The sequence below is a fragment of the Mizuhopecten yessoensis genome, unplaced genomic scaffold (assembly GCF_002113885.1).
Source record: "Mizuhopecten yessoensis strain PY_sf001 unplaced genomic scaffold, ASM211388v2 scaffold10477, whole genome shotgun sequence".
Classification (NCBI taxonomy): Eukaryota; Metazoa; Mollusca; class Bivalvia; order Pectinida; family Pectinidae; genus Mizuhopecten; species Mizuhopecten yessoensis.
Genome location: NW_018408566.1, coordinates 925,935 through 949,104, shown reverse-complemented (window position 1 = coordinate 949,104; position 23,170 = coordinate 925,935). Strand labels below are relative to the sequence as shown.

The 23,170-nt window shown below is 35.2% G+C and overlaps 1 protein-coding gene across 6 annotated transcripts in view; it reads left to right on the top strand.

Annotated features, from left to right (window-relative positions):
- Nucleotides 1-23,170, top strand: part of LOC110460719 (nitric oxide synthase, brain-like) — a 167,106-nt gene that overhangs the window by 116,593 nt on the left and 27,343 nt on the right. For 5 of the 6 annotated variants that reach the window (XM_021513790.1, XM_021513791.1, XM_021513787.1 and 2 more), the window contains 2 exons: nt 3,751-5,058; nt 22,163-22,305. In XM_021513790.1, the coding sequence (XP_021369465.1) occupies nt 3,865-5,058; nt 22,163-22,305 (1,337 nt within the window). In that variant the 5' untranslated portion in view covers nt 3,751-3,864. Of the gene's footprint in view, nt 1-799; nt 817-3,750; nt 5,059-22,162; nt 22,306-23,170 lie in introns of those variants that run through there. The other variant, XM_021513792.1, reaches the window with a different exon arrangement.

Here is a 23,170-nt window from a genome sequence, read left to right as displayed (position 1 = left end):
TTTGAATAAGTCAGGGGTGGGTATGTTTCTCCAAGAATTCCGATTTCCTCCCATATTAAGACCCCTGTAAGCTTCCAGCCGAACCAGCAAGTGTTATTGATATCAATTAATCAATGTACTCTATAAAATATATAAGTTTAGTTCCATCTGTTTGTTTTGATGTCTGGGACATACATATTTCCGAAATACAGGTTCAATTACACAGTTGTATAAGTCGTATTAATCTGGTTTATATATTTTTTTTTATCAAAACCAGGTTTTCCATTTGCTCCAGTCGCTACTGGTATGCTAGTATGCCTATGGATGTGCATGCTAAAACCAAACATATCATGTGGATTTATATTTATGGAAGACGAATCCTGATTGGAAAAGAGTTTTTATTGGTTTCATCAAACTAACAAGGAAACTTTATTTACTTCATTCCATAAATTTGACAGTTTATACAATTTACATACACAACAATACATCAATAACTACATATAACCGGTCATTGCTTCGGGTTTGATTATATCCTGTTTATTGTTCCAAGACGTGATGTTGTCTGTGACATCACAGAACACTACTAATGATTGTTTACGTATGTACGTGACCTATCTGCTATAAGTTCACGCACGATGTTTTGATCTGTAACGTTTACACAATACGCGTTATTTACGTCCAACAATAGAAATGTTATAATTCCCAAAACTCTTGTCCAATCCGACGACTTGTGTGTGATGTTACCGTTACTGTTGTACATGTAGTAACGGTTATCATTATATCACTAGCGATCGCCAAGTACCAACACCTGTTAATTAGATTGCTCTCCGTTAGCAGGTAAGTAGACGTGATTTGTAAGGTCAGCCGACTTGTGTGGTCAATGTGACCTCTACAGTAAGATTAATGTCCTGTACGGACAGGATATACCACACTTATCTTATAGCTATTAACAGTAATATTGCAGTATAACACGGGGTAGACGTATTAAAAGTACGTAGACGTTTTAGTATGTATGTTCTGACAATGTGTTTCTCACACAACCGTTTATGACAATGAGAAATATCTTTGAAAAAAATTGTCGCAATTGTCAAACAAACAAAACAAAACAAAAACCAAATACAACAAGCAAACAAACAAGTCGAAATTGATATTATTCATTATTTTCATTACGCTAAAATAGGAAAAATACGATATTACAAGGTTTAATGAATGTATACATTAACAGATTAGCCCAGTTTCTGTAGATTTTATAAGTTAACAATTACGTATAGAAGATTACCCTACATCGTAAAGGGTTAGTAGTGTACTGGTACTCATGACAGCGTTGTTTTAGTACACACGTGACTGTAGTGAATCATCAGAAGCACCAGGGCCCGTATTCATGAAAGCGAAAGCATGGTTTTTGTGCTCAAGCCTAATTTCGTGTTTCAGCTATAAATTAATAAAACAATCTTATTTTTTCAATGATTTGAAAACAGTTTGCAGAGACTAAAAGCCGAATACTATTTTCAATGTTTACATTTGACTTTTTGATTGTTTTACATGATTAAAGTGAGTAACAAGAAAGCTGGTTTGAGCACAGAATCCATTCTTGAGCATGAGAACAGTTTCATGAATACGGGCCCAGCTGTCTGGCTACCTCCAGCGTGTAGAATTACTCCGTCACTTTCCTATCCATCCAATAGCCAAGGCAGTGAATCTTACATTCATGATCATGATTGGATTTTTTTTCTTAGAACAAATCATGGGCATTAAGATAGAAAAAAGCATGAATGTTCATCGATTATTTGACTAGTGTTAAGTTATATTCAATTTACGATTTCTAACTAATGGTTTATTCTAAAAGCAACGAGTCAATAGCTGGCGTAAGGTTAAATTTTAAATATGTGTTTCTTGATCCGGGATAAGAGTTTGAGAATTTGATGGATGTGTAATGCGCTAATGTGACAGCAACCTGTTAAAGACTGTTAACACGCTACAGAACAAGGGTTCAATAATCACTATTAAAAAAAGAGCACAATCACGTCAGTCATCCTTATATTATGTAACCTTCTCCGTCAGTTTTCTTGCCGATCAGCTAAAACTAACAGATATATGTTATTATAATTAGTCGTGTACTCGGAACACGTGACTAAGTGTCCTATACAGATCAATCGCATCTACCGTGTCACCGTACATGAGATCGACGCCTTCCGGTACCATAGATAGAGATTGGCAACTTCCGTGTATCGTAAAGAGCGACCGGAGACTTCCGTCAATCTAAAATCATACATGGAGATCGGTGACTTCCGTAAAACTATACAGTGAGTCGGTAATTTTGGTAAAACTATCAGTGAGTCGGTAACTGCAGAAAGTTGGTGACTTCCGTAAAACTATCCAGAAAGTCGGTAATTTCCGTAATACCGAACGGCTGATCCATAGCGTCCTTATCACCGTGCATGGTGCTAGAGAGGTCAATGACTTACGTACATATCACATATATACAGATCTAGATAGTTCGGTTTATTTCGAAACTTTATATGACATTGTTGTTTTCATCTCGTCTTGGGCTTTGGGATTTCTCTTCCTGCCCTATAGAGGGCATCTATTTCGGGCCTCGGGAGAGAGTCGAACTGTTTTGACGGCATTCGTTTTAGAATGGCCAGAACAAATTGGTGTAGATAAATAACGGTTGGGGTTACAACACGTATGTAGTAACAAATAAGTATTATTGAGTTAAGGGTGTGAAGTGCCACCTAGCTGTATTGGTGAAATGGTATATATGACAAGTTCCTCAGTCTTCGACATCGACATAACTGGCCATAATCACATTTGCTGTAAGGCCAAAGAGAAGCTAAATACCAGGGTTTAGAATTGTTCTCCTACGTCACGAATGGGGCCTTTAAAAGCCAAGGCGGGACATTTGTGATAGTTCATATAGGTGAAGCTTTCACTTGGAGGAGAGCTTGACCACAATAAACGGCCAGGTCTACCTATTTTTCTTTTACTTTTTGTTAAGACAGTGACATGTGCAATATAAGCAGGAAAACGTGTAGTTTTGATCTCTATACTTCACCATGGACCGGTTTTTGGGATATTTTTTCTACTTATAAAGACCATTGAATACCATGTTGCAATCACCTTGACCTGTCAAGTTAGTGGAGATACAGAATAGGACACCGGACTTTACCACCAATACGTACTAAGAACAATCTTAGAGACAACTCAGGACAACATTGATGCAAGTAGGTTTGGGATGATCGCAAGGAAATAATGGTTTAATCGCCCGCATAAAGAAAGTCGTTGACCACCTTGTTGTCTAACGTCAAAAGGGTCGTTACACGGAAACAACACGTTACAGCCGATTGTTGTATTTTATAACGATTTACACGTGTATTACATGTTCTTACCATACCTAAACCGTTAACATTGCAGCGTAATAGAATATCTCTCTTGCCGGAAGTATTGTATTTTCCAAATTCTACGTGTAAAATTAATTCAAAGATGAAAGACATTTCTAAATCTGTAAAATAGTAATCTGATTGAGATACGCAATGCTGTGTGGTGACCATGCCTCTGTTGATAACATTGACTTAAACTTTTTATTCATTTCTGAATAATTTATAAATGTTAATAAATATATCTGTATATACTGTAATTTGTTGTAATATTAAACCTGCATGATATTAGTATAAACCTGTATTAATGTATTGACGTTTTCTTATTAAAGATGCCTGTGGAATGTGTATATTGGTTCGTACTTTAAATGTTGTCCCTTTTTTTCTGTTACAGAGGGAGTAATGGCCGGCTTGACTGGAGTCAGCCAGTCGTACAGTAGATAGTGATTAGCCGTGATAGCAGGTAAAAGGATAACACATTAAATCGTTCGTGAACACAGCACCAACAATGGAAACCGAATTACCCAACCGGATTCGAGTTAAACTTTTCAAACGTCACGAGGATGGTCTGGGGTTTTTGATTAAGCCCCGCACACAGAAACCGTATGTGGCAGTGTCGGCCTTAGTAGCTGGGGGGTTAGCTGAACAGAGCGGATTGGTTCACATAGGTGATACTGTTTTACGAGTTAATGAAATCGACATATCGGAAAAGAGTTATGATGACGCTGTTGAGTTATTAAAGGCTCTTCCAGTTGACGCCCCCGTAGCGTTAATACTTCGTGGCCCCGACGGCTATTCTACCCACCTTGAAACTACCTTCCGCGAGAACGGTGTGCCCAGGACAATCCGAGTTACTCGAAAGGTTGTCAACAATGACTCTATTGTAAGCAGGATCCGGCGGACCTTCTCTAGAGCATCGTCTGCTTCGCCGAGCAGGAATGAAGGGCGAAGCCTCAGCCCGTGCCGGAATCGGGGCAGACGATTAGAAGATAAACGCACGGAAGGATGTTTCGTGGATAACCAGTGCTGCATTTGTGATATTGACCAAAATTTTCCAATTGTTCCAAATTGCAATGGTACGTCCCACAAGAATCAGAAGTACCAAGTGAAGGACGCTGAATCGCAAACAAAATCAAACTCGCCAACAATCATGAGCAAGAATAATTCGAATATGAATCATTGTGATAATTCTCCTAAAATCGTGGTTACTCGCCCTGCGAGTCAAATTGACTCGGACGTGACCGACGCAGACGTCAAATTACGCGGGAGATTATCGAACACGGACCGACCAACGACGGTGGTGGCACCTGGTGGCAATATCGATCAGCACGACAATAAAAAGATTGAAATTCATCAAAACACAGAGAAAATTACCGTGGTGGTTAAGGAGAACGGGGATTTGAGTAAAAACAACAAGGGAAACATGTCTACAGGTAAAGAAAATGGCGTGATTGAAAATAACAAATTGCTTCTTAATGGCATGGTGGATAACAGGTCTACCTTGATAACAAATGGAGACCATCCCGAGGACAGAGCAAAGCAGAGGAGGGACAGTTTCAGTAATATCAACTTATACAGTCCGTCTTCTCAGAGGAGGCGTTCATCCATGGCGACGGTCAGTCCCAAAAAATACGTAAAACTGAAAAATTATGCCGACGAAAAACAAGTATTCAGCGACACTCTTCACACCAAAGTAGCCCTGGTAAGTAGGCTTTATTTCTAGGTAATGTCCGTACAATATGTTGTATGTATTAGTGGGTTTTAGGTATATAGTATATATAACAGTTGTAACACACTTGAGCTACGTTCGATACCTATAATCCCTTTTGACATGTCAGCTTTAGAATTGCACCATGGAAGGTACGTGTTAACGTTTACAGAAGGAAGTTAGAGCCCATGATATTTGTAAATATAGACTACTTCCAAACTCTCTTAATAATTGCCGTAAATTAAAAAAAATAAAATCACTAGGGAATGTTTTTACATCTACGCATGAAATATGTTGGCGGCTTTATTAATTAGAATCTTGTTTGACCCGTGCATAGTTCAGCATATGTTGTTTATTTAGGATGAATTTTATGAGAGTCGCAACGACAAAAAGTTTAAACAGGTAACGGTTTTCGATATATTCCGTAACCTTGAGAACGGTCGCTGTTGCCGTATTTGTAAATGGCGCATACGCAAATATTAAACTTGCCCGACCTTAGTTTACTGTAACAGATGCTACTTAAGGTAAAAGTAGGGGCTACACAACCACAGGTAATGCAGTGTAAAGGGCACTCTGTACACGTGTACATATCATGAGAAAGTGCACGTACATGAGGTAATGATATTTATATCCCACAGAATCGCCAAACAATTACTTATCAAACAACAAAACTTTTCAATGTATATGTATTCATGTGCGAAATAGCATGATTCCCGGGTTAAAAATTAAGTTCCCCAGCACGCGGATTCCTTTTCAATGTCAGTGAAACTGGAGTTTTAATGCAGCAGGATATATATTTGCAATCATTTCTTAGATTATATCACTTTTAAAATGGCAGTTCTCTTCTAAAATCTTCTCTCGTCCCATTATTTTCATATGTTATAAAAACATGGTATGTGATAAATTGAAAAACAAATATCATTCTCAAATGTCATTTTAAAAACTATTATTAGTTAGTATTCTATTCATGGCTTTAGATTTTATTATGCACCCCTTGTTTGGTGTCGCCTCGATTGTTGTTGTAGTCTGTATCGACTTCCCGTTCGGATTTGTTCTATATATGTATTGATGGTGTGCTATTTTACCTCACTCATTTTCTCTCAGTACTCTGCCTGTCACGCATACCACAAAATACAGCGCTGTCTAACATTCATGTCAGTAGTAATTATTTTTCATGTTTTTAATTTTTCCATTGTACACCATCATCCTTGTCAATAACTCCATAAATCGCATTATTGATAAAAAAAAAATCAATGAAATGAAAAAGCGTCTTTTTCAAGGAAAACGGAATATGGTGATACAGGTATGACGTCACAATCAAAACATGTTGCTCACGTGCTTTATAAGGTTTATAGATAATGAGCCTCGCTGAGGTTGAAAATGTATCTAACTTAACGGTAGATGTGTAATGAACAATTCTAAAGATTGACGTCACTCAATCATTGTTGCGCTGAATCAGATAACTTGTCGTTTTGGGGCAGAATGGATTTATTTCCAATTCATTTTAAGAACAACAGGAAACAATTTAGATAAGTTAATATGAATCATAGAGTCGAAATATGGTTTCCCTGTGAGTATAAACAGATCCATCCTTTATTTGATATAAAACAGGAGCGAATACTAAATAACGTCTCATTCCTCAGCGGTGGGTCATTGTGTAAGCATTCCTCTGCGATGTTCTGTGGTATGCTTCAGCAGAAATAAATAAAAAAAAATGTATATTTATTATGTTATTTCACATTTCATTTCGGGGATAGGTATGCTAGATATCCCTCTAATCAGGTCAATTTCATTAATGTACACTCAATAAAGCTGCAAGACACACCTGCACTGTGTAAATTAGGCCATGCATTAGGATATGCCAACAATGTCAGATAGAGCGATGTTATTCTATGCGATAGAAATGTATATGAAAACGTATTTGTTATCTTCAGCGTCGAGAAACTGAAACATTTCAAATAGCATCAAATGGTAATAAATAATAATTAAAATTGGTCTTAAGTATTATGAGCGAAAAGCTTTTATTGAAAACACTGTCGTAAATAAAAAGGAAATAGCAATAATCATTGTTACCAATCTTATAATACGGAATGATGTTAAGATCTATGAGAGTTGTGGTATCATATACAATCTTATAACACGGAATGATGTTAAGATCTATGGGAGTTGTGGTATCATACACAATCAATCGTATAACACGGAATGATGTTAAGATCTATGAGAGTTGTAGTATCATATACAATCTTATAACACGGAATGATGTTTAGATCTATGAGAGTTGTAGTATCATACACAATCTTATAACATGGAATGATGTTAAGATATATGAGAGTTGTAGTATCATATACAATCTTATAACAAGGAATGATGTTAAGATCTATATGAGTTGTAGTATCATACACAATCTTATAACACTGAATGATGTTAAGATCTATGAGAGTTGTAGTATCATACACAATCTTATAACATGGAATTATGTTAAGATATATGAGAGTTGTAGTATCATATAAATCTTATAACATGGAATGATGTTAAGATCTATGAGAGTTGTGGTATCATACACAATCAATCGTATAACACGGAATGATGTTAAGATATATGAGAGTTGTAGTATCATACATAATCTTATAACACGGAATGATGTTAAGATATATGGGAGTTGTAGTATCATATACAATCTTATTACACGGAATGATGTTAAGATATATGAGAGTTGTAGTATCATACATAATCTTATAACACGGAATGATGTTAAGATATTTGGTGGGAGTTGTAGTATCATATACAATCTTATAACAAGGAATGATGTTAAGATCTATAGGAGTTGTAGTATCATATACAATCTTATAACACTGAATGATGTTAAGATATATGAGAGTTGTAGTATCATATAAATCTTATAACACGAAATGATGTTAAGATCTATGAGAGCTGTGGTATCATATACAATCTTATAACACGGAATGATGTTTAGATCTATGAGATTTGTAGTATCATACACAATCTTATAACATGGAATTATGTTAAGATATATGAGAGTTGTAGTATCATACATAATCTTATAACACGGAATGATGTTAAGATATTTGGTGGGAGTTGTAGTATCATATACAATCTTATAACACTTAATGATGTTAAGATATATGAGAGTTGTAGTATCATATACAATCTTATAACACGGAATTATGTTAAGATATATGAGAGTTGTAGTATCATACACAATCTTATAACACGGAATGATGTTAAGATATTTGGTGGGAGTTGTAGTATCATATACAATCTTATAACACGGAATTATGTTAAGATATATGAGAGTTGTAGTATCATATACAATCTTATAACAAGGAATGATGTTAAGATCTATATGAGTTGTAGTATCATACACAATCTTATAACACGGAATGATGTTAAGATCTTTGGGAGTTGTAGTATCATATACAATCTTATTACACGGAATGATGTTAAGATATATGAGAGTTGAAGTATCATATACAATCTTATAACACGGAATGGTGTTAAGATCTATGGGAGTTGTAGTATCATATACAATCTTATTACACGGAATGATGTTAAGATATATGAGAGTTGAAGTATCATATACAATCTTATAACACGGAATGATGTTAAGATCTAAGGGAGTTGTAGTATCATATACAATCTTATAACACTTAATGATGTTAAGATATATGAGAGTTGTAGTATCATATACAATCTTATAACACGGAATGATGTTAAGATCTACATGGGAGTTGTAGTATCATATAAATCTTATAACACGAAATGATGTTAAGATCTATGAGAGTTGTGGTATCATACACAATCAATCGTATAACACGGAATGATGTTAAAATATATAAGAGTTGTAGTATCATATACAATCTGATAACACGGAATGATGTTAAGATATACATGGGAGTTGTAGTATCACACACAATCTTATGACATGGAAAGATGGTAAGATCCTTGAGAATTGTAGTATCACAATCTTATAACACGGAATGTTGTTAAGATATATGAGAGTTGTAGTGTCATATACAATCTTATAACACTGAATGATGCTAAGATCTATGAGAGTTGTAGAATCATATACAATCTTATAACACTGAATGATGCTAAGATCTATGAGAGTTGTAGTATCATATACCATCTTATAACACGGAATGATGTTAAGGTCTATGGGAGTTGTAGTATCATACCCAATCTTATGACATGGAAAGATATTAAGATCCTTGAGAATTGTAGTATCATATACAATCTGATAACACGGAATGATGTTAAGACATATGAGAGTTGTAGTATCATACACAACCTTATGACATGGAAAGATGTTAGGATCCTTGAGAATTGTAGTATCATATACAATCTTAAAACACGGAATGATGTTAAGATATACATGGGAGTTGTAGTATCAAACACAATCTTATAACACGGAATGATATTAAGATCTATGAGAGTTGTAGAATCATATACAATCTTATAACAAGGAATGATGTTAAGATATATGAGCGTTGTAGAATCATATACAATCTTATAACACTGAATGATGCTAAGATCTATGAGAGTTGTAGTATCTTATACAATCTTATAACACGGAATAATGTTAAGATCTATGGGAGTTGTAGTATCATATAAATCTTATGACACGAAATGATGTTAAGATCTATGAGAGATGTAGTATCATATACAATCTTAAAACACGGAATGATGTTAAGATATACATGGGAGTTGTAGTATCATGCACAATCTTATGACAGTTAAAGATGTTAAGATCCTTGAGAATTGTAGTATCACAATCTTATAACACGGAATGATGGTAAGATCTATGGGAGTTGTAGGATCATACACAATCTTATAACATGGAAAGATGTTAAGATCCTTGTGAATTGTAGTATCATATACAATCTTAAAACACGGAATGATGTTAAGATCTATGGGAGTTGTGGTATCATACACAATCTTTTAACACGGAATGATGTTAAGACATATGAGAGTTGTAGTATCATATACCATCTTATAACACGGAATGATGGTAAGATCTATGGGAGTTGTAGTATCATACACAATCTTATAACACGGAATGATGTTAAGATCTACATGGGAGTTGTAGTATCATACACAATCTTATGACATGGAAAGATGTTAAGATCCTTGAGAATTGTAGTATCATATACAATCTTATAACACTGAATGATGTTAAGATCTATGAGAGTTGTAGTATCATATACAATCTTATAACACGGAATGATGTTAAGATCTATGGTGGGAGGTGTGGTATCATACATTGTGGACCGAAAGCATTGTCTTCAATTCGTAGCAATACAGTTTAAAAGCTTTGGATTTTACGAGAAAGAAAATAACATCGGATATGTCATTGAAAAATGCAGTTACTTTGTTTTGATTGTTGTTGTGAAATATCCATACATTAATTGTATTGGCATTTCATTAATAAAGCCCAGGGTGATTGGGTGGTGCAGTGGATACCGAACTTGCCTTTTACCAAGGCGGCCGGGGTTTGATTTCCCGATCGGACGTAGAAAGGTTTGGGTTACCTGCCCGAACACGTGGATTTTCTCCGGGTACTCCGGTTTCCTCCCACATTAAGACCCCCGCGCGCTAGCATCCGGGCCAACAGGAGTGATAAATATAAGTTGAAATAACTTGTTTCATAATTATTGTGGTAAAGTTTTATTTTTAATATATAATGTCCACATGTATTGACGTCCTTGAAACGTTCGAGGTGGTACCCTTAAAGGGTTTATTATACATTCGTTTATAAAAGCAGGCCACGTCTACCTTAAATGGCCTAATATGCATAATGTCCTCCCTGTGTGTATAAAATACAAGTTAACTTTAGACGTAAATCTTGAAGTTTTTCTTGCATTTGAAATCAATTTTCATTTCAGTGATGATCACCATGTCTTTGGTATATTTTTACAACTCAGTTATACCCTTTTCATTCGTCCTTTGGATCCAACAGTGTGTAAGGACGTGTATGGACTAAATCTCACGTAAGGTGTATTCATTAGATTATAAATAATTGCTGATATATTCTAATGCCCAACACACGGATACGATGTATGAGAGTTGTATGGGTGTGTAATGTTAACTGATAGCTTCTTTAACTTATAAATGACCATTTAGGCTAAAGTATGTGTAACGTACTATAGAGTTAGCCCACCGTACCATTGTACTCGACAGCAGCAGTAGACCAAGTACAACGTCCTCCAATAAATGACCATGTGTCCTGTGTCAATCTCAGAAAACAGCAACAAGCAGTTTATGGAATCTCTTTCGTTTAACCTAACGTTTAAAAATGAAACGATAAGAATAACTCATGTTGTGATGTTAAATTGTACAGATCAGCCGAGAAAGGGCGGTGGTGGAACTTGTCAAGGCATAATGATATTAATGTAAAATACGAGAATTTCAAATGCCACAGTGTGCAGTTTCCTAGTACAAAACACCAAACAAATGCTGTCAGAGCAGATGCTGGGTTTAAAAAGCCAACGTCCAAACTTGATAAAAGCCTAATTGTTGTGATTTATTTAAAAAATAGGCATGTAAGATATTGAACATATTTGGTATACAAATCGTCAAACCCTGGGGTAGAACTATCTTCCAATGTAAGCAGGGGTAAAGACTCCTTTTTTAAAAAACGTCAAATATGTATATTATTGTGGATTATGAAAGTCGGGTATATCAAAACTGTTTGAAATATAATTAACTCTGACAGCCTTGGCAAACCCAAAGACAAGTCACACACGATAATCTTTTACATATTAAAACGTGTGAACTTTTGAAAGTATGGCGTATTGAAAAATAATGCATGTACACGCATATTTCTTTGTGTATTGGTGTCGTGACATTGAGGCTGTGTAGAAATTGTAATATGTTACTTTATTGTCAGGTGTACATTGTTATAGAATGACTGGATTTTAACCATACTCAATAATGATTTGGTTTGGTACAAAAGGTTAAATGTCTCAACAGTGTCCATAAAGTTTTATATTTTATTCCATTGTTCACCTGTCGATACAAAGATGCATTGTATTAAAACGCAAACCTGTCGATACAATAATAATTTTGTATTACCTTGCACCACACGTATCGATACAGTTATATATTGTACTACAATGTATACTTATCGATACAGTAACATCTTTTATTACAATGCACGCTTATCTATACTGTTGTATATTGTATTACAATGTACACCTGTCGTTTGGTAAAATATTGTATTACAAAGTACACCAGTCGTTATATTAATATATTGTATTACAATGTACACCAGGCGTTATATTAATATTGTATTTCAATGAACACCTGTCGATACAGTAATATATTGTATTACAATGTACACCTGTCGATACAGTAATATTTTGTATTACAATGTATACCTGTCGTTATATTAATATTGTATTTCAATGAACACCTGTCGATACAGTAATATATTGTATTACAATGTATACCTGTCGTTATATTACTATTGTATTTCAATGAACACCTGTCGATACAGTAATATATTGTATTACAATGTACACCTGTCGATACAGTAATATATTGTATTACAATGCAAACTTATCTATATAGTTATATATTGTATTACAATGTACATCTCTCGATAACGCATAACACTGTATAACAATGTAGACATGTCGATACAATCAGGCATATATTTCAACCTACATAGTTTCTGTATTAATGTATTCATAGTTATTGCATTGTAAAGGTGGAAACCGACCTAGCTTCCATGTGATTATGTCAGTTATAATCGATAAAGGTATAGTTAATGTTTTATCAGTCGTATCACGGATAACAAAGATCGCTGTCCAGGCTTATAACTTAATCACTGCTCTTTTGTTGTGTGTAACTGATGGACGTTGATGGCGTGCAGAAGTTAACAGCTTCATTTAACTAGCCAATAAAATGTCACGTGACCTGAGCGATTCTACGGCCGGACAGGTTAACCCACAGACCCGGGGAGTTAGGAAGTTTTATCCATGATCAAACCAGTAATCAATTGTGACATACAGGTCTATGCTCGACCTCTTCCATGTACAGTTAACACTCCAATTAATAACTGTGTTATGAATTAAATATGCACATGTCAAAGATAGTATTTCCAACACAGATGCGCTGTTGAAATATCACCATCTTGGGAATACATTTTGAAAGCATTTAACACCCGTCCATGGTGTTTTATTTAACGAATCGTATTTCGTGTGTTAGATCGCCACTAGATATGACCATTACAGGTAGGCGTGGCATAAAATTAATACAAATATGAGAAAAGATGGAAATTAAAAACATAAAATGTTTCTACTGGATATTAACACTTGACTACATGTATATAAAGTAGTGGTACTTAATAACGTATCTTTAACAAAACGCGAACGATATGGTGTAGAATAAGAACACGTTGATATAAGAATTTTACATATGCAACCAATCTATAAATCAATTAAGAAATGAGAAACAAACGAAAAAATCGAAACAGTAATAGGCGTACCAGATCTAATGACAATAGGATGTCGATATCTTTATGTCTTTGTCGCTGCTCAATAAAAACAGTGCGGGTCTGAGGGAATTGAAAGGGCCAGCTACTAGTTTTGTCGCTGTAGTCTATAGAAGGAAAGTCCGTGGTTTAATAGGAAAACTTTATTGAAAACGTCAAAAGGGTCATCTACCGCTTTCTAATGTAAGCTTAAAATCCCGTTTTAATTGCAAAACTAGTTTGACGCCGATTAGAACATTTCCAACACTAGGATTCTAGTACATTACATTAGGTATGCAGGACCTATACCGAAACGGTGAAGTCGAAGTGTGACAGTTATTCCATAAAATATCATTTTACAATGACTCGGATATATTCCATAGCACACAGTATTATAAACTGTTAAATTTATCAAACGAAATAAACATTCAGTTATGTAAGGTTTAGAAAGTATTGGAAAAAACAAGGCACTCAACAAGGTTATATTTTGTTTATATTATTTTGAACCCCCAAAAAAGTATTATTCTGTATTAAAATCCCCTCAATATCATTTAGTTTACCGTGAAAACAAACCGTTTTAATTAGTATTTGTATTGGCGTCTGAACTGTTTATTTATTATAAAACACGCTAGCTTGTACTGATTATCTGACTATCAATATAAATGATCAGGTTCGTATGTCTGAAAAAGATATTGTGAACTCAACACGAGTAGTTTGCAGCTAAAGTAGTAAAACCCCAGGCTAACTATACCGACGATAACCCCATACTCTGTTGCTGACTGGAGGCATAAAGGGTAACAGAATCAAACCAGGAAGACATGACCCCGCAGAAAAAAACAATCACACCACTGGTCGCTAAAGGTTAAATGTTTTTGCAGACTCATTTGCTATCTGCCTCATATTTAGGGGAGTACATAGGTCCCAAACGGTCTAAGGTATAGTGACCAAGTTTCACATCGTGGTGGGTATCGACATAGATAGCAGGTCATTAGACCATAAGAGTATATCAACGTATACAGAATGATCCAAGGAAATCTCACCTATGTAGTTTGTTGGTCAATAGAGCGCATTCAGCACGAACAGCATGATGTGATGTACTGACTCAAGTCTATCATGTCAACTTCTTATGAAAGTGGAACAGGTGTGTTAGTATCGAGGAAAAGTTAATGGTCATCAGAGTTAAGCCAATTTGGCCATACCTGTCGTACTATAAGTAAATATTAAAGTATAAGTGATCTCATTGAATTCATGTTTTGGAACCAATTTCTTTCATACTTCTGTAAAATAGCTTAACAACGAACTGTAAACATGAAATGTAGATTGTAGCTTTAACAAACATAAATTGTATCACAGGATGTGTCTGTATGTTGAACCTGATTACCCATTATTATGTTTTACGTTGTCACCATTTTCCTTATAATGACCATGATGAACAGCATAACATACCAACTGGAGACAATAACAAGTAAATCTACTAGAATGTTATACTCTGTCTGGTGTTATGCGTATTAGCACTGTCAGTATAGCCTGTCGACATGTATTCGTGACATAAGGTGACAAAAGCCTTGAGAATTCACACTGATATGAGTGTGATTAGTTACAAAGCTGATGCGATTTGTGCACCATATATATATATATCCTATCTGATTTATAGAGTGAAGTACGCTAAAACAGTTTCATGACGAACCATCAGCCTGCATGACTGTACCTTAACTATTGTTTCTAGTTAGTATGATTGGTAAAATAATCTGCTGTACGACCGGTATAATTTTACAAAGAGCACTAAGGAACCATGTTCATAAATCGCTGTTAATACCTCAACAAGACTCTTGTCGCCATTGTAGAGTAATACAATATCGAATGACACCTATGACTTGCTACTTTGATTTCTTTTACTAACGTCTTATTCTTTTTATTTCAACTCAAGAATTTTAGTACGTTCGGGTTAAAATAGTGACAGGTACCACATGTGGTGCAGGAAAGAAAGAAAACGTTCTGGATTATGTCCCTTTGTATCTCCTCTCTTCCTGTAATTTCCCTTTTGTTTATACATATTTAACTTAACTGTTATATCGTTGCTTATTATCTTTATTTTTTGTTGTAATTATATCCGCGTGTTGTCTGCTGGTTCAGTCACGTGAATGGTGAGTAGTATATAGAGATATACAACGTATAAATGGGTGTAGGGAATGATAATTCAATATGGCTGTCACTACGTCTGAATTGCTGGTACATTTTCAGATATAAATAAAATGAATCTCTCTTTACGAATATGTCTATATTTTAACCCTTTTAATATACGCCGTGCTTGACTTTGTAAGACTTGTGTGTTTGTTATTAACTTTGATAAGCTTGTGAGATTTGTTGGACCGTTCTTGCTGTGATTAGATTTGTTTTGTTTGAGAAACTGTTTGGATTGTCCTTGCTTTGAATGACTTTTCCTTGTTCGAAAGTCTTCAATGTCTTTCTTTGTTTGTTTTTGTTTGCCCATCTTTGTTTAAATTAGTTTTGACGTGTGTGTGGGACTTGTTTGCCTATCTTTATTTGCTCTAATTTTGACGTGTGTGTGGGACTTGTTTGCCTATCTTTATTTGGATTAGCTTTGACCTGTTTGTGGGACTTGCTCTCTGTTTTGTTTTTTATGAGACTTGTTTGCCTGTCTTTGTTTGGATTAGTTTTGACCTTTATGTGAGATTTGTTTCCCTGCTCTGGTTACAGTCAGCAAAGTTTGAAGTTGCTACTATTATATTCGGACACTCATTGATATATTATTAAGCTGGCCTGCTTGCTTTACACAACGATTGAAGTTCCACAGAAATGTTATTGAACTATTTGATAAGTTATGTGTATGAGCTGTAAGAATGGATGTATATACCTCAAACAGCATCTTACTGTTTTCTAGTTCCCAACATTCCAGTGTGGTTGTAACATAACTGGCATATGTAACACTGGCGAGGATAAAACGCTACAGGAAGTTTCCAACGATATTCCATTTGTTTGTTTTAGTATCTAAGTTTGAATCGTAAACCCTGACCAATATTTGATAATGTACCTTTACCTCTCCTATTAAGTGATCCTTTTTGAAATGTATAATATGAATTACAATTTAACATAACTAGTCCCTAAACCTTTGCAATTGATCTGGATATAATTACTTGTAGAAATCAACATTAAACAGAAATGTATTTGTTCCTTGTGCATTGTTATGGGGCTGGCGCCGACAGCAGAAACATCGTTTCGTTCGTACTATTGGTAAAAAATATGAAACAAGGACCTGTTAACTAAGATGTTAAAACACTTAATTGTTTACTGCAGCAAATCAGTTGAAGTATGTTGTGGTTATTTATTTATAAGCCTTCTCCAAAACGAGGAACACATTGCTATAAAGAGGGCCGAGTTTCTGATCCGTCAATAACACTGCAGTAACACAGACAACCTTTCAAACGTCGTCATCGCAACAACGCATGCGCTAACCAAGCTCTGAGTACTGCAAACCTCGTCAAAAATGCTGGTTTATCAATACTAAATTACACATACATGATGATTGTATTTTGGTCTATTTGATTCGGATATAGATTATAACTGCGAAAGTTCGCTGTGCGATGCATGTTGTTACTGTCACCTCTTTTCACTGACACTGATAGTAAATTACACGTACATGATGATTGTATTTTGGTCCATTCGATTCGGATATAGATTATAACTGCGAAAGTTCGCTGTGCGATGCAACGTTGTTACCGTCACCTGTTTTCACTGACACCTTTGCTAACTGACATGATGTAATGGCCCAAACGAATGGGAAACTTGCAAAAGTTGTGATTTAATGTTATAATTAATATTCACCTGACTAAAGGCTGAAACCTGAGTGCTGGGACTGTAGTAATGGATCTTACAGACTTAATGAAGGCTTATAGTTCGTACTGGCTGTACCAGAAAAAAACATGGTAGTTTCAGGCTGAGGAACGAACAGAGACCAAATAGATACAAATAACGATACAGAAATATTTGAACCAGTGAGGAATCCGTAAATCACCAGCTTATCGTTAACTAGTTGAGTTTAATCATCCCTACCTTCCTCTCTGATATAATTCTATGAACGTCGTTAACATCCAGATTCGCTGTCTATTCTGTAAAAAGTTGTAATTTAATTTTTGTTAACTTTAACGTCTCTATCGAATTAAATTAAGATCATTTCTGTACACATTGTTAACGTATGAATATTTACATTCTGTATGCTTAGACCCATTGACAAAAATTACATTCATAAATGCATAACACAGGTGTTCATAGAATCTCAGCACGTGGGAACTGATAGTAACCTGATCACACTGCGTAGTAATACACTACAAAAACTACTCACTCGGAACGACCGACCTAGATGCTTAATTCTTACATCTTAAAATATTATTGAACTGTGCTTTGTGAAATATCCACGTATTCACGTGTCCTGTGCTACAAATAAACATTGAATATGGAACTACATTTTGTTGTGTTATTGTTGTTGACGGTTGCTAAGATCTCTCACGATAGTGTCACATTTCCCCGCGAAAAAACACTGTTCTCGCCACTGCGTTGCACCCGTGTATAAGCAGGAACAAACCCTGTTTATTTGTTTTATTCGTTGTTATATCGATCCACTGAAAGGATTCGTCAATGTAAATATAAGGAATGATATTTATTTTTTCAANATGTTAGTTTCTAATAATTGACTCGTATTTTATTAAAACATAACTTTTTGTCTATTGACTTTGGTTTCGATGCACTTTTGTCAGTTTTGTCTTGTTGCCACATTGGTAAAAGCATAAAACATTAACCGTCTCCTTTGCGTTTTTGTTGTCAAATCGAAGACAAATTAATCATACATTCAATTGTGTTCACGAACAGTTCTATTAACAAATATAATAGATCATGATTGTAAGCAATCGGGTTTTAGACCGTCATTAATTTTAAGATTACGCATTTTAATCCTACAATATACGTCTGTCCAGATAGTCATACTAGTATACGATATCATTTAGTTCAGCCATCATGTCACATGAAAGACAACTATTTTAATTAAGCCACTGTTCAAGTCAAATAGCACACGAACTGTATTATAGGCAGTGCGGACGACATGTTTGTATGTGACACTATACAGGAGGGAGTGGGCATTTGTTTGGCTGTGAAAGTGTGTGTGTGTGATGGGGAGGTGGCTGGTAAATGGGATATGTAGATGACGTTAAGAATATCGCAGTACCCAAAAGCAAGTTAAACTTACCAAACTAGTACAACCCCTCCACTGTTATACGTATATCATTTGTAACGTGAGTTAACATGGACAAAGGCGGGTCGAATGGGAACTTTGTAGTCAAGGGAAGAAATCAAAGGTATTTTGCAATACGTACATGTTCAATAAAATATAAGAACTTCATATGAATGTGCTGAATCATATACTTTCGGCCTTTATTTATAACCCCAATCATATTTCATTGTCCATTCACAAATATACAGGCTATAGACATTCTTAATCTGGACGTTAACACATACATGTGTATGTGGTCTATTGAAAGCCTTCCTAATTTGGTATGTCGGTTGACTGAACACTAATTGAGTGTGGTTCATACAGGGCAAACTTTTTGGTATTTGATGTTTGGACAGTGCATAATCACTTAGGATATAGCCATAAACGTGGCAAAATTAACTCAATGTACGTCATAAACAGTTAGACCAAATACTTTGGAAATAATTAATGCATTTTTTACACAATAATCTTAATTTTAATGAAGGAAACGATTTTCCGGTATTTAACCGATACCAACACGATATACCCGATGACGGGTTTGATGCATTATAATAAGAAAGGTAAAGTACGCCTTATATGATAAATGAAAAAAATAATTAAATATTGATATCGTCAGGATAAGGGATAGGATGGGTTTGAAATGTAAATAATATTGTCATATTTATTGAACAGAAAAATGTTTTTACGACGATTGTACTACTTAGTCGTTATACTAGAGAGTTAAGGTTAGCCGGATATTAGTTTACAATATCATAATGTTTAAGAGATAATCTGGTTATAATCATCATGTTTAGGAGATAATGTGGTTATGATCATCGTGTTTAGCGGGTAACTAATTTTGGTAAATGTTTAACGTGTTAAAGGTGAACTTCTAATATTAACAACAAATAGAACTTATCAATGAGTTTTACCCTTGTACAAATCACGGTTAGGATGTGTATGGTGTTGAGTACAACCTTAACCATTTGTTACATTATTAGTGATATGTACCTACTCTTCAGTGTGTTTTATCCTGATTGATTAAAACCTCGTTAATATTCATAATTTCTGCTGTCGGTCGTTCGTCAGAGCAGATTGGCCGGTGTCACTCCGTTATAACCTACGTTGTTATGTCATCAGAATCATCGACAGTGTCAACATTCTAATTATACCAATCTACAAATCGAGTTCCCCTTCCCGCACAACATATATCAAGTCCCGTAACTCTACGTGTTTAGTATAAACGACCATGGATTGATATGCCTCGCAGCGCCTTTCAATGTAAATTAAGTGTTCTAGATCAACTTAAGACAAATAATGTGATGACCAGTGATTTTAAGGATATTTGTGGAATAAACAATTAATCCCTACGTCATGTATACACTTGTTATCACCTGATGCAGTTTCACCTGAACTTTTTATGTTTTTTAAATTGGTTTGGTTAAGCCTCCCATCTTAGTCAGTTGTAATCGGATTTGATACCATATCGCTTATGTCAACAAACATAAAAACATTTTACTGTAGATTGTTATGAGTTATTCAAATAGGAACATAATAATCTTAATTTCACATTTTTGATAAAAGCAGATTTAAAAAATTAAAAAATAATTTGCATATATGTATAACAAAGTAAGAACCGACAATTTTTAATAATCGGCGTGATAAGACATCCGTCGCTACCACTGAATAGTAAGTAGTAAACACAAACACTATTAATCTATAATTATTCCTAGATGTAAAAGATACAGATACTTCATCATCGCTAAACATTAACGTATATTTTTCTCTATTTCAATAAGATTTAAACCTTTGGTATTCAAATCATGACACCTGCTTGTGCAAAACTGCAATTTAATAATGACGGCATCTAAAATTGATGTGTTATGAGAGTAGGGTTTAAACTTGTCGAAACTTAAAAATTGCTTTTAGATACATGTACGAAGCGGAACAGGTGTTTTCTTTTAAACATGTATCATTGTGCAAACACAAATATAAAACAAATATCCTATGTCTGTATGGTAAGAATGCGACACATATTATACAACAGTATGCAATATACCAACGAGTGTCTTGTACCGTGACCGAGGAAGACGACAGCTCAACGGTATGGCAATCGAGATGGGCGAAATCATGGTATAGGTCGCTAAATTTAGTCCGACATTAACTCAAAAATCATAACACTTGCTTGAAATGTCATCTTAATTCACAGGTAATATACTTACGATCACACAGGAACAATACTGTGAACTAAACTCTAAAAGTTCACATGGATATATATGTATTAACCCTATCAAGGCGCATTCTATATGTTAACACTACCAAGGCGCATTCTATATGTTAACACTACCAAGGCGCATTCTATATGTTAACACTATCAAGACGCATTATATGTACTAACATACCAATGCGCATTCTGTATAGTAACCCTATCAAGACGCGTGATATGCATTAACCCCAACAAGACGCATTATATGTTTTAACCCTGCCAAGGCGCATTCTATGTATAAACACTACCAAGGCGCATTATTTGTGTTAACCCCGCCAAGGCGCATTCAGTGTATTAACCCTATCAAGGCGCATTGTATGCAAGCCACATTTTATTTTGCACCTATGATGCTCTAACATTCCGCTCGAAATCTTGAACGACCATCATATTTCAACTATTAAGATATCATTTCTGCTAGAATCAAGGGCCTGTTCAATCAAACGGACATATCGGTTCTCCTTCTTTTAACTGTGATAATTTCAGGTAGTTATTGTTTATATAGTCATAAGACATGGTCATGGTTGGTATTGTTTTTTTAGCAGTAAACAGGAACGAGAGTGTTGTTGTGTCTTAAGTCGTCAAGTATTTATGTCTGCACCTTGGTCAACCAGGAACATCTGTGATGAAATACCACTTTACTGTAAATCCTGCGTGACGTTGGATACAATATTATTTATGGTCTGGATATCAACCACCGTGTCTAGCTGTCATTTTAATTGGTCTTAAAGTATAAAGACGGAAACAAATATTTTAAACTACCATAAAACAAAGGGCGACGTGTTGTTTTGTCTGCTGAACAAAAAGATATTAATCACTTTCTTTCTGATAGCATACTATATATTAAACTGAGTTTCAATCATTTGCCAAAACCAATAGCATTATCTCTTGCCAAAATATAATTTTATAACTTGACTCAATCATAATTTCTTTTGCAGAACGTCAGTAAAGGTATAACCTTTTCTTTTTAAATTGTTGAAAGTGTTAAAGTATCTGTTTTATACAACGAGGAACGTTTCGTCTTATTTTTGTTGACTGCATGCTATACATTATAGCAAATTTTATTGCTTTATCTTTCCAGGCAGTACCATGTTCCAACTCAAAATGTTTAGGTTCGATTATGAACCACCCGCCCACTCGATCAGTCGGAGAACCTCGTCCACAAGAAGAGCTGTTGACGCAGGCGCGGGAATTCATTGACGAGTACTACACGTCCATCAAAAGGTACCCATCTCCAATTTAATTGGTCTTGGTCTATGGACATTTCTGGTCAATGTGGTTATCTACGTCCATTTTAGGATATTGTATCCGTGTCCGTTTTGACTGGTTTAGTGTTTTGTCAATTAAAAATTGATGATAACATGTTAAATATTACCATTGGACGGTTAATGTTAGAATATGGAAGGGACGATAATTTTCTTCAGCTCAGCTCATTCTGTTATTTGTTTGTTTTGGTACCCCGTTCATTCGTATTGTTTGGTATTCACTCCGTTGCTGTTATTTTGGTATCCACCCCGTTCCTGCTGTATTGGTTTCCCCTCCGTTTCTGTTGTTTTGGTTTTCCCTCTGTTCCTATTAGTTGGTACCCATTCATTCTTGTTGAATTGGTATCCCTTCTATTTCTTTTTTTTGTATCCCTTCCGTTCCTGTTGTTTGAGTATCTAATCCGATCCTGTTTTTCTGGTATCCACTCCATTTGGTTTGTTTTGGTATCCCCTTCGTTCCTGTTGTTATACTATCTCATCCATTCCTGTTTTTCTGGTATCCACTCCATTTGATTTGTGTCCCCCAGTTCCTGCTGTTGGTATCCACTCAGTTACAGTTGTTTAGCTATTCACAAATTTCCTTTTGTTTTATTATCTCCTCCATTCATGTTTTGGTATCCCCCCCGTTGCTGGTGTTGTTTTGGTATCCCCTCCGTTGCCGGTGTTGTTTTGGTATCCCCTCCGTTGCTGGTGTTGTTTTGGTATCCCCTCCGTTGCTGTTGCTTTGATATCTACTTCGTTCCTGTTGTAATCTTTTCTTAACGACTTTGGATGAGTATATTTCATTGCGCGTTAAGGCAGTGATTTATATTTCGTTTTTCTGT